Source organism: Leucopleurus acutus (assembly GCF_964270905.1).
Source record: "Leucopleurus acutus genome assembly, chromosome: 4".
Taxonomy (NCBI): Eukaryota; Metazoa; Chordata; class Mammalia; order Artiodactyla; family Delphinidae; genus Leucopleurus; species Leucopleurus acutus.
Window position 1 is genome coordinate 155,014,641 of NC_139146.1, and position 13,393 is coordinate 155,028,033.

The window sequence follows — 13,393 nt, forward strand, 5'->3', positions numbered from 1 at the left end:
TTGATAATTAGTAACTGCATGATATAAAATGCTTTTGCAGTATCCTGGGATTTCATATCTAAGCTACATAAACGGCTTTACTTTATAGCTATTTGCCAACCCAGGGAGCATAGAAACAAATACATTTTCAAACAGGAAATTCTATACATGTGTGTAAAAATAATCTTTGTTTTTAAAGTCTAATTTAGTAAAGCAGAATTTGTTTATTTATTTTCTCTTTTTTTTCCCTTCTAGTTTTATTGAGGTATAATTGGCAAATATAATGCATATACTTAAAGTGTACAATGGGGTGATTTGATTCACATATATGTTGTGAAATCTTTACTGCAATCAAGCTAATTAACACCTCCGTCACCTCACAAAGTTACCGTGTGTGTGTGTGTGTGTGTGTGTGTGTGTGTGTGTGGTGAGAATGTGTAAGATCTACTCTGTTAGCAAATTTCAAGTGTACAATACAGTATTATTAAATATAGTCTGATCCTCAGAACTTATTCATCTTCTAACTGAAAGTTTGTTCTCTTTGACCAGCATCTTCCATCTTCCCGACTCCCCAGCTCCTGGCAATCTCCATTCTACTCTCAAGCAGCATTTATTTTTTAAAACCAGAAAATAATCAGTCTATCTTTCTTATAAAGAGAGCTGATTTCCATAAAAAATAAGTTTCAATAACTTTGGGGTATGTTACATTAGGTTGTGTTAATCATTGTTAAAGAAAAACTATTCCATGGTTCTTGTTAAAGATGGTAAATCAGCCTTTGTTCACGATCATCGAAATAGGTGTAGGGATCACTGCAGTGGGAGTTTACAGTGGGGAGAGAGATGGGGCTGAACCCAGAATACAGCAGTGCAGGTGGGAACGTATAGCCGGGGGGGCGGGACAGAGTAGGGGTCATGGGGTGAAAAATGGCTAAGAGCAAACATCCGGGGGAAGGGGAGTTCCACGTAAAGTGACCTAACCAGATTCTTGCTAAAGACAGGTGCTCAGACATCACCTTTGGGATGGTGGAAGCTGAGGACCCAGGTTAGGTATTGAGCGTGATCAGGTAGCTGTAAGGGTGAGGGCTCCTGGTTAAACTGACTTTGCAGGGTTCTTGCTAAAACTTGGTTTTTTAAGGAAGGGCGTGAAAAGCCTCGAAGAAAGTTCAGGAGCCTGACTTTGGTCAAGCACAGAATCTTTGTCAGCATAATCAGCATTGTGTTTTGCTATAGTCATTTAGTTTATCTTTACTCATTTTTGTCACTGTCCTGATAATAAAATACTACATAATAGAGGAAAATAAAACAGATAGAAATTCCATAAGAATGCTAAAAATGAATACACGTCAAGTCACGCAAGGGGAAAGCTTTGAATGAACTGCTCCCTGAGATGTAAATGTACATCATTTAAAAATGATTGGCAACCCTGTTTAATGTTAAATCATTAAAAATGCTGTTTCATTTCATTGAAAGTATTTTTAAGAAAGTGTACTTATATTAAGGTTATTTTATTGCTGTTTTAAATATTTGCTTCATATAAATCCATTCTATAAATCAGAATTCCATAAAATATTTACTGTTTTTCTTAGTCAAGTGCTCTTTGTAAATCTTTACAGGAAGGTGGGTGTGCCTTTGACAGGCTATTTTCACGCAGCTCTGCTTGTGCAAATTACAGAATGTGAATTTTCTTTCTCTAAAAATAGATTGTCACTTGCCTGGTGACAAGTGACTCTTTCCAGAGTCTTTCTGTGGCAGAATGATGTTTGACTTCTGGTATTTATTCAGAGGTACATGAATTCAAATACTGCATCTGTAGAAATAGATCCAAATGTATTATAGCGTTAAAAATAGTTTTACTTATATATAAAAAAACACTGTTAGTCTTTACTTATGATTCAGTAATGGGACAGAAACTGGAGCGTCTGCATGGAATTGGTATATACTGATAGTTATTTTTAAGTGTGGAATTCTGGAGGATAGGCGGTATAGAGCCATGACTGCTGTTTACAGAGGCCGAGGCACAGGGGAACCGATGCCCATAGTTAGATCTACGTACCGCAAACGATTTTTACTTTTCTCATCGTTCACCAGCTACTCTGCTGGTCACATTTGAATGCATACTCATCTAACAGGCTAGCTGCTGCCATGGTGGCACAGAAGAAAAATGAAACCTATTATTTCATGAGATGAGAGTTCCCTAGCTATGCAGGTGCAGACTGGTGAGAAGGGTGCTTTTGCTTTCGCTGTGTTGAGCTCCCAAGGTATGGGCCTAGGTCTGTGATCACAAGTACCATAGGGGCCGGGGTGCTTGTCTGAGGTCGCCCTTCTCTGTGATCTGGTAGAGATCCACACACCCACTAGACCACAGGGATCCAGATCTGGTTCCACTGACAACATGGCAACAGTGCGTTGATTGACATCAAGACAAATCCAAGTACGAGGATTTTCCAACGTGAGTGATTAGCTGGCAAGTAAGTCAGTCCATATGCTTGTGTTTCTCTTCCTAGGGTGGGGCTGACAATTCTCACTGTTTTTTTGCCGTTTTGAGATAAAATATGTACTGAAAGTTTTCTCTCCGTGCATTTTCTAAAAACAAAGGAGGTGTCAAGTGAGACCACTGGAATTCAAAGGAATCTTCCAGAAAACTGCAAATGACAATGCTATTGTTATTTCTGTCACATGTGCGTGTTGTTTTTCAAATGCCTCTTGCATGCAGAGTGTTCCATGGACTCCCCGTGGGCTGTGAGACTCCGTGGTCCACAGTTAGTGAAACTGAACCACGTAAAGACGCCAACCAGAAGCAAACGAGGACAGGCAGTCCTGTTCTTTGCTCCCTGCCCATCTTTCCCACTCCAACCACTGGATGCTGTTCTAAAAAGACCCACGTCTTACTCTGCCGGAATCATTGTGTTTATTTGAGTCTTCCCAAAGAAGACAATGTTTTGGAGGAGCTTTGTAAATAGCCAAATGCAAAGTGGACGCTCTCGGGAGAATTCTGTCCATGGTACACGTATGTCAAGTGCCTGCTCTGTACCAAGCGTCGGACGAGTTACTACAGTGAATTGTTCAATTCCACTCATTACATGTTTTATTGTGTAATTTAAACCTTCTTTATAAAATGCAGTTCTCTTTGTAAAGGGGCAGTTTTAATGTTTTAAATTTTATTTACATTTTTACATTTTCTTTATTTTTTATTTGAAGTATAGTTGATTTGCAATGACTCAGGTGTACAGCAAAGTGATTCAGTTTTTTTTTAAACATCTTTATTGGAGTGTAATTGCTTTACAATGGTGTGTTAGTTTCTGCTTTATAACAAAGTGAATCAGTTATACACATACATCTGTTCCCATATCTCTTCCCTCTTGCGTCTCCCTCCCTCCCACCCTCCCTATCCCACCCCACTAGGTGGTCACAAAGCACAGAGCTGATCTCCCTGTGCTATGCGGCTGCTTCCCACTAGCTATCTGTTTTACGTTTGGTAGTGTATATATGTCCATGCCACTCTCTCACTTTGTCACAGCTTACCCTTCCCCCTCCCCGTGTTCTCAAGTCCATTCTCTAGTAGGGCTGTGTCTTTATTCCTGTCTTACCCCTAGGTTCTTCAGTTTTACATATATATGTTCTTTTTTCAGGTTCTTTTCCCATTGAGGTTATTACAAAATATTGAGTATAGATCCTGGTGCTCTACAATAGGTTCTTGTTGTTTATCTATTTTATGCATAATAGCGTTTATATTTTAATCCCAAATTCCCAACGTATCCTTCCCTTCCTTTCCCCTTTGGTAACCGTAAGATTGTCCTCTGAGTCTGTGAGTCTGTTTCTGTTTTGTAAATAAGTTCATTTGTATCGTTTTTTTTAGATTCCACATATAAGTGGCATCATATGATATTTGTTTTTCTCTGTCTTACTTCGCTTAATACGATAATCTCTATTTTATCATCTTTTAACAAAGCAACAGGCCACATGGAATATGGGGCCCGGGGAGAGAAAAGGCAAAACCACTAGGTTTTTCATGGCAGACCATTTGAGAAGCATTGGTCTAACGTACCCTCAGGTTCTCTGAAGATGCCTTTGGATTTGCTACCTTCATGCCTTTGCATGTTTTTTAGCTCATACTTACTGCCTGTCTTTTAAAACCCAATTATAATATCCTCTCCTTCATGAATTTTCCCTGAACTCTTGCACTGAAGTTCTTTGTGTTTCTGCTGAAACCTGTGACCAGTACTTATTGCAAGTTGGGTCAGTTAACATTCTGCACAAATGTACTCATCTCTCTGCAGCACCGTGTTGGAGGATGCCCCTGAGAAACACAGGGTGATGGACATCTGGGTTGGAAGCCTGACTTTTGTCATGTGTCAGCTGAGGGACCTTGAGTCAGTCCTCATTCATCAAATGGGACTCTTGTTAGCACTTAGCTCTTAGGGTTGCTATGAGGATCGAATAATCCACGTAAAGAATTAAATGGACAATTCCTGGCACATACCAAACACTCAGTAAATGACTGCTGTTATGTTTTTCATTATTAATATTAGCAGCATGTTTAGAATATTTTTATTGCCTTTGTTCAGGCAATAAAATTAATCATTTAATTGCTTTACTTTGAGGAAAAAGAGATAAGAAGAAACTCCCACAGATCCACTCTTTGAAGACACAGGTAGAAAGGGTGGGGTGCAGAAGTATGGGGAGTGACTGGATTTCTGCAGGTTTTACTGGGCCTTAGAGAGCTAGTCAGGGCAGCTGAGACATCCTGGTTTGGGCTCTGTGCACATAACTTGAGTCACTCTTGTGATACTTTTTCTTACAGACAAAACTCACACTACCAAAAGGAAAATGGGATTAAAAAAAGAAACTTGAGAAGAAGGCAAGATATCTAAAAATATCCCCAACAACAAAATATTTGGCAGGAACACCTGAATTTTCTGAGTATAATTTTAGTTAGGTAAACATTGAAAAGATATATTTTCCTAAAAGAGGAAAGAGTCATTTTATAGAAACTCATCATTGGCAGGAATCTTCAGGTTCAGAAGATCAATTTTGCAAAAGATTTTCCTTGTTTTAAAGAGTAAGAAGATGTGAATTTGAACAAGTTGCAATAACGGTGATCAACACCTAACTGCTTAACTGACAAGATTTACCCCCAAATAGGTTTCTTTGTAGGATTATTATCTAAGAACATAGACATGTAGGTGGTAACTATGGTGCCTGATCATGTGACACTTAAATGTGTGGACTAAACAAGTACATATATTAAAACCATATTTATGGATATATAGATGTCTAGGATGTGCTTTATTGGGCCTTAAAAAGTGGGTACACTCTGCTCAGTGTAAGTGGAAGTATATTCAATATATAACTAAATTAAATGCCAAGCAAAATGGTGTTGAATTTAAGGGAGTGGATTATGGATTTGTGGTCAAATTATTTGGGGTATATTGAATGTCAATTTGAAAGGGAGACTATAAACAGAATTCTGGGAAGAGCTAGGAACAAGATTTAAGAGCTGCTTAAGCCCTTGCTAGACAAGGTTATCAATACAAAGACATAATTTACTATAGTTGGATGCTAAGAAAAACAAAGTAAAAACTCAGAGTATTTAAAGCCTTGCAACCTGATTCTCTCTCTGTAGGTGAACACACACACACCACACACACTCAACGTGTGTTAACATACCCACCAGGTACATGCACAGGTCTGATAAAAAGGAACGATAAACATCTTTGGAAGAGAAGTCAAGCTGAACGCACACACCCAGTTTAAATAACAAGGTCTGTGAGACTTGAAGGGCACAACAGTCTGACAGGGAAGTGGTGAAATCATCACAGACTGTTGAGTGATTCAAAATGAGATCAGACAAAACACTTTAAAAGTGCACTGTTCGAAACAGTCCAATGTTAGAAGATAGTAAAAAGAGGCCCTAAGTCGGTCTGTCCCATTTCTAACTTTCAATGCTTTCTTTTAGCTTAAAAATAGAAAAGTATAATATTTACAGAAGTACTAAAAGTTAGGCCTGAACGTTAAAGTGCTTGTTATTTAGCAATAGCATATATGATACTCGTGTCCTTGTTGTAGAAACAACAGAAATATTGCTATATGTCTTGGTCCTTTCCCGCTACTAGAAATCAAAAATGAAGAAAGAGCTTAGGGTTCAGAGCACCATTTAAGGACTGGCTGGTAGACCTGTCGTTAAAATTTAAGTTCTAAACACACATATCCAACACAACACACCTTGAGTTTGTAGCCAAAATGAAAGAGGATTAAGTTTTTCCCCCTGTATATAATGTCATTATAATTGGATAAAAACATGTGAAGATGATGGGAAAAGGACTCTTTGAGAATTATTAGCTAATGTATATAAAAAAGAGACATTGGAAAGTGACTGGCAATATAATTTTATAGACAAGCCCTCAAAAATAGTCAGCCCACTCTCAAAAATCCTCTCGAGTCCAATAAGCACACTCTTAAAACCCCACCCCCAAAGGGGGGACATCGGGTGAGAAGCATTCTCTAGAAGAGTTAATGTTACCTTCTCCCTGACCCCCTGATGGTAACTCAAAAACTGGTGAGCATATACAATCTCTCTGTATCATTTGGTTTCTCTTATAGTCAAAGGCAGTCAGGGTGCTACCAAAAATACATCAAATTGAGAAGAAAGGGCTCAGTACGTTTTTCTAATAGTTTCCAGCTTATGCTTTTTTTCATTTAACCTGCAGTCCTATGGTTGGGCATTCTTGCCCACCTTTGGGAAACTTTGAACCAGCCCCGGGAACTCACCATGCCCTGGAGTCAGCCGATGTGACGTTTTTGGATAAACCACCGGTTAGGTTCATGACCCTGTGGATCGGCTGCCTGGAGCCAGTTCTGCCAGAGCCCTCCCTGATCTGTAGACTGTTTCTCGACCAGCTCTGTACCCTCCGAACTGTCCAAGTGCTTGTGGTTCATGGGCCACCCCATCCCACGTAACTGCTTTTATATAAACCTCATAGAAAATTGGCCTATGCTAACTTCTCTTATAATTCCTGCTTCCCAAAGTGTGCTATTTGACACCAAGTCTACTTATCTGCAGAAAACAGAGAGGAGGGTCCTTTGTCCAGTTCTCAAAGTTTGCTGTGGTAGTGAGACAAGATTAAACCACTTCATTTTCCTCCGGAAGTAGTGCTGGTGGAGGGGTGCTGGCCATGGGTGACATTTGCCTTGGTGCCTGGCCCACTGCTAGGGGGTAGAAGATGTTACATAAACATCCGTTGCATGAATGAATGAAGAGTTGTTTCAAATTAGGCTCAATTTTGGTACTACTCTTTCTGCATCCGTTCCTTAGCAAGTGGCCACAGCCCCACAGGATCTGCAAAAACCCAGTAAGAAGAGGAAGGATGGGAGTTTAGTGACAAAAGAATAAAAACGACACTCTGTGTTGAGCCATCTTTTGAATTTTGAGCGTATGCACAATCTTCGACTAGCCTTAAACTATTCAACGTGACGTATTGGGGGGAAATCGTGGCATTTTGGAGACAAACACAACTGTGTCTGAATCTTAAATTTGTTACTTACCAATATTTAAGTAGCAGAGCGGATTATTTAACCCCTCTGAGGCTCAGTTTTCCTTCACTGAAATGGAGAAATTACCTTTTGCCTTGGAAGCTTTTTTCTGAGGTAAATCACTTCATATAGTGTGTGCGTTGTCTCAACTATAGTAATGACAGTTTTCTTTTTTTTTCTGAGTATCTTCTAGATGCCTGGGTCAGGGCTGGTGTGTATCCAGACGCTTTCATTAATCTTCCCACTAAATGCGCAAGGTGAATAGTTTCATTCCCATTATGCAGATAGTTAAACTGAGAGTCAGTAACGTAAAGGGATCTATACAAGGTCACAGAGCTGAAAAGTGTGAGAGAAGAGACTTGAGTTTAAATTTATCTAACTCCTGAGCCTAGGCTTTTCTTTAACCTGATTAATAAATATTATTTCTTCCCTTGCCCCAAAGAAATGGAAGTAACCCAATTCTCCCTTTCCTAGTTAATCTGTTTGCCCTCTTCTAGAGGGTAGGAGCCCTATTACCCACAGTAAACACCAATAGGCCCAACTGTTCTGCTCACTCTGGTTACTTATTTAAAATCTAACTCTGGGCTCCACACATAGTGTTCTTGGCTATCATTACTGGATCGCGCATCTTTTCAATAGATTTCTTCTCTGTTATTTCGCGTTAGACACTGCAATACTGAAATCCAGAGAGGTTAGGGGATGCAGTCAACTTATAGAGCCTCTGAGATCACTCAGGCTTTCTGGATGCGTCGAAGTACAATTGTTTCTATCTTCTGTCCCGAGTAGCATCAGAGCAGAGATTCTTCTGGCCACGCATCGGTGTATGATGTCAGTGGGAACTCTGAATATTAAGGGTGGAGATGCTTAGCTTGGATGACCTGCCTTTGGAGCTGTTAGCAGATCTGGCAACGCTTAGACCCATCGCTGAGTCAGAAGGATATGAACCTTGGACTTTAAGTGTTGCCTTTAATTAAATGGGCCTGGCCCCAATTAGATCCTGGCAAGTCAGCTGTTTAGAAAGCTCTCATTCTTTGGAAACCTTCCGACTTTCCCAAGTTTTGTTTTTACTCAGCATCTCAGAATTGTTTTTGTTTTCCCTTTTAAGATTTATAATCGCTTGGATATAAACTGCTGTGGGTTCCGACCTCGGAAGGAAGATGCCTGTGTACAGAGTGGACGGAGGGCGAAGTGCGACAACCAGGATGCCGTGGCTCTAGCCCACATTGTCCAGCGAAAGCAGGACCCAAGGCACTTGGTCTTTATAGACAACAAGGGTTTCTTTGACAGAAGCGAAGATAACTTGAACTTCAAACTGTTAGAAGGCATCCAAGAGTAAGTTTCTTGATGTAGTAACATCTGCAGGACATTACATTTCTCTTGAATAAGTAGTAAGGTCTGGAGAAGGCTCACATCCTGTGTCTGATCAATTTAGCCCTTAAAGAGAACCTGGGAATGGAAGCCCAGAGAAGGGAACCAAACCCAAGGGGAACGGAATAAGGGTGCCGCCAGGTTTTACCGTCACTGACCCGTGCAACCTACAAAGGTCCTACTGAGTTTCACCTCCATCATGTGGCTTGACCCTCACTGTGAAAATCCATGTGGGTGAGGTTGGAGTCATGTGGAGGTCTGTGGAATAGGAAGCAGCACAGCAGGGGTGAGCAGGTGGCAGGGGCTCCATTACCAGGGCACAGGACCGGGGAACTAACAGCCGAGCTGATATTGACAAGGCAGGATGTCCAAAGGCAGAATAAACTCAGTGACTTTGATCAGCGCATGGGAAGTCAGAGCCCGTCGGCCGAGTAGGACATGGTAGCCAAAGACAATGGCTGTTTAATTCAAGTAGGAGGGTTTCTGAGCATTTGAAGATCCTTCCATAGACATAGATTATGGGGAAAAGTATCTTGAGCTTACACTCAAGAAGTATTTGGAAATACAGGAAACTGAGACACTCCATAGTGGCAGGAACCTCACTGCAGAGTCTGAGCTATTCGCCCCCAACCATGGAGGTTGAGGCTACATTTCAGTGCTTCCCCCCAAAAAGCACACTGCATGGTCTTTGTACCTTAGTGAGAAATCAGGGTCACTAAGAAACTGGGGTGTGTGTCTGAACTTGAAGATAGAAGGGTGCTTCAGTGAAACAGTCAACCGGCCTTTTGTGAGGCTGAGTGACTGCTGGGGACACATGAGCGAGCCTAAAATTGAGGGTAGAAGCCAGGTCTTCCAAGTCCAAGTCCAGTAATTTTTCTGCAGTGACTCTTGGTGTTTCTGCTGTTCCTATTTCTCTTGTTAATAAAACTCTGAAGCATATTTCAACAATTCTTCCTAGCTCCATGAATTAGGTAATGTGGATTTTATGGTCTTTTGACACTAGAGACAATGAGAGTTTCAGGAGCCCCACTTTCATGAGTTTTTGTTGTGTCTTTCCCTGTTAATATTCATTCTTCACATCTGTTTGTGGACTGAAGGTAGAATATGTGGATTCTCTTAGATTCTCTCTTCTAAGTGTCTAAGTTCAGGAAATTTTATGTGTAGGAAAATTTACATACTAGAGACATCACTTACTGAGTTGGTATTACGGGGTCTTCTTTAAATCCCTGCATTTCCTCTTAGAATTAAGTGTATGCCTGGAGAATCCATCTATCCTATACATTCATAAAAATATGAATAACGTTTTATTTATGCTTTCAAAGAGGATTTAACCTTAAATGCATTATGAGGAGTAATGAGTTTAAAGTTAAATCTTCTTTGAATATGTAATTTACCCATTCAACAGCAAAAATGAAGACTTTGCTAAGCCAGATTTATGCATAGAATATTTCTATTAATCAGTGTAATGCAAAGTCAGGTAATTTTTTTGATTTTCCTTTATGCAAAGGATTAGTCGCTAAAGAGAGCCATGGTTTTAGCAGTTTCATCTCGTACATTCTGCCACAGCTAAATTAGTTCAAGGGCCATAGAATTTATAAATCATGGATTATTAGTACTTCATAGAGCAAAAATTCTTACTTAATTAGTACTATGGTCACTAAATTATATAGGACATGTCTTCGGGGAGCGCCGAGCATCTGATTAGCATCCTTTAAGCACGTCTAGCTCTGTGGCCTTTGGTCTCTCTGCAGCATCAGAAATGCTGGAGCACGTGGATTGCTGTATTCATGCTCCCTCAGTGCTCTCCCCAGCTTGCTCCACTGACTTTTGGAGAAGGTACTTAGAGGCCTGAAACTCCTGGCAGACTGTACTCTTGAAACAAGTATATGTTCTGTTTTAGTTTTTATATGTTCTGTTTTAGCTTTTAAGGAACAACTAAGTTTACTATTACACCCCAATATTTGTACTGTGCTTTCATCAGCATTTTAATGAAAGCTTGGAGAGAGGCCAAATTGGAGATTCAGCAAAACATTGCAGGTAATTTTGAACCAGAAATTTTACTAAGTCCTTCAGATAATGTATATGCTAGACCCCTGGCTTTACTCTTCCTAAATGAAGAGCGGAAATCGCAATGCACTCTCTTTAGGTAATTCAGCAAGGATCCTTCTAAACTGACCTCAGGTTTTCCAGAGAGATGCTTCATTGTGGAATGCCCTGGGTCTCAAACTTGAGTTTTGCTAAATTTATTTGAAAACAATTTAGGATTCCGGTTTAATAGAATGTTCCCAGATTCTTAGAAATCCTGAAGTATTATCTGAACCAAAGGCAGGTCTTTATTTAATTGGGCGTTTTGGAATGATTTCTTTCTTTTTACTATGGATTATTTCTCATCAAGTTCAGTTATGCGTCTTCTCCTCTAGAAGAGTACTCTACTGAAATTGTCAGCATTTTTCTTCTCATATTTCCTTGCATAAAACCTCATGTTGACACTTATGAGGTTACGATTCTACTTGACTGATTAAAGTGGTTTCTATGGGGGCAATGGAGCTTAAGATTGAGGAAAGTATTTTTCCAGGTTATCAGAATCCATTCTCATTCCATGCCTCTCTTTGTGTACATATTATAACCTTAAGTTAGACATGGGTATTTATGTCAAGTTCTCAATGGTGTAGAAGATGCAGTTCCCTTGAAACCTATTCTTCTAGTATGTAATTATTAAGAGATGTCAGCTTGACAGTGACAAAAAACGTTTTGATTCTCAAGGTATTATCTGATAGTGTGATTTCTGCCAGATTAATGAAGGGCAGAGCCATGGGGTAAGGCATAATATTTCCAAGCAATTACAAAGAATGAAATATCATTTTCTCTTTTTAGGTTTCCTGAATCTGCAGTTTCTGTTTTGAAGAGCCAGCACTTACGGCAGAAACTCCTTCAGTCTCTGTTTCTTGATAAAGTTTACTGGGAGAGTCAGGGAGGTAGACAAGGAATTGAGAAGCTTATCGATGTAGTTGAACAGAGAGCCAAAGTCCTGCTCACCTACATCACTGCACATGGAGCCAAAGTGTTACCTATGAATGAGTAGCAAAAGGTCTTGTGGCTAGAGTTCTACATATATTTATGCATTTTTGTTTTGGGGTCAAGTACACAAACCTCAAGTTCTTTTAGGGATGACGCAGTAGCGATGAATACACAAAATAAATGAATTTAATCAAGTATATATGATGAGCCTGAACACTATAAGCAGACTCTAAAAGCTTTTACAATTATACTGCTACAAAAGGTGTACATTTTCCTTCAACACCATGACCTGTGAGTCGCAACATCTGAGCACAGAATGGTTGCCATTATTATCCCAGCTAGCCGTGTTAAAATATCTGTCATGTCGGTTAGTGTGAATCAGACGTAGTGACTCCTTTAATAATTTGCTGCTCTGATGGGAACGGTTCTGGATGTCCTTCTGTTGCTAATTGTTAGAACATAGAGCAGTCTCAACACTATGCACAGGCAACTCTATGTTGGAAATTGGAGGCGTATGATCTGCAGAAAACTCAGAGCTTACAGTAATTCTTAGGCGAAATGGTGGTTTATTTGTAAAACCCCCAGTGTATATTCTATTGTACCTATAAATGATCAGCCAGCTCTGTGATCCTGAGCTCAAGAATCGCATTTTCCATTCCTTTTTAGAAAGGTATTTGTTGCCAGTATAGAAACCATCCATATCCGAAGATTTATACGTTAAGTAGTTTTGCTCTCTCAGTTTCGCTCCAACTTACATCTAGTGGCTTAGACATTCAGCAGTTATAAGGTATTTACACATGTGAAACTATACTTACAGAGTATCTTTTTGTTAAGTGGATGCTCTTTTTACACTTTTTGTCATCTTTACCAAGGATATACTAGAATTTCTGTATATTTCATTAATAACAGTGGGTTTCTTCTAATTTGTTCTGTGTAATTATATTTAAGCTGAATTAATTGATATTGTCCAGATATTGACCATAGGGCCAGATACTGAATGTGTTTAAATATATTTTTTGGCTTATTCTAATATGAAAAATATGAACAACATCAATTAAAACCCAACGCTGATCAATTCTCCTCAGTGAAAGCACATGACTAGAACTGAAACAGCCAAAATTGTTTAGGCTCAAATAATTCTCTCCAAACTCTACCAACTTTTTAATGAGGTAGAAGGACGTGAACACATAGTATTCCTGTGTTGAGTCTTCATGTCCTTGAAGGTGTCCACATAATGGTGTTTGATAGATGGTCACATAGAGATTTCAAATCCTGAACAAATCATTATTACCCTCCCCCCATCCCTTATTAAGAAGCTACTCTACTGACTTCTTCTTTCAGTTTAAAAATACAATTTAAGAACGTTTATAATGCATTCTATCCTCTGTTTTCTCAGTTCTGCATGTTATTCCTAAAGTGCACCCCATTTTCTGTGTTCTGATCGAGGGTCACTCAATATCACTGTAAATTAGAACTATTGAAGACATTTTGATAAAGG

At 39.5% G+C, this 13,393-nt stretch overlaps 1 protein-coding gene across 1 annotated transcript in view; it reads left to right on the forward strand.

Moving 5' to 3' along the window:
* Positions 1–13,163, forward strand: part of GASK1B (golgi associated kinase 1B) — a 41,634-nt gene extending 28,471 nt beyond the window's left edge. Inside the window, exons 3-4 of the mRNA XM_082837566.1 lie at positions 8,615–8,841; positions 11,752–13,163. Coding sequence (XP_082693692.1) covers positions 8,615–8,841; positions 11,752–11,959 — 435 coding nt within the window. The 3' untranslated portion in view covers positions 11,960–13,163. The remainder of the gene's footprint in view (positions 1–8,614; positions 8,842–11,751) is intronic.
* Positions 13,164–13,393: the final 230 nt, after the last annotated feature.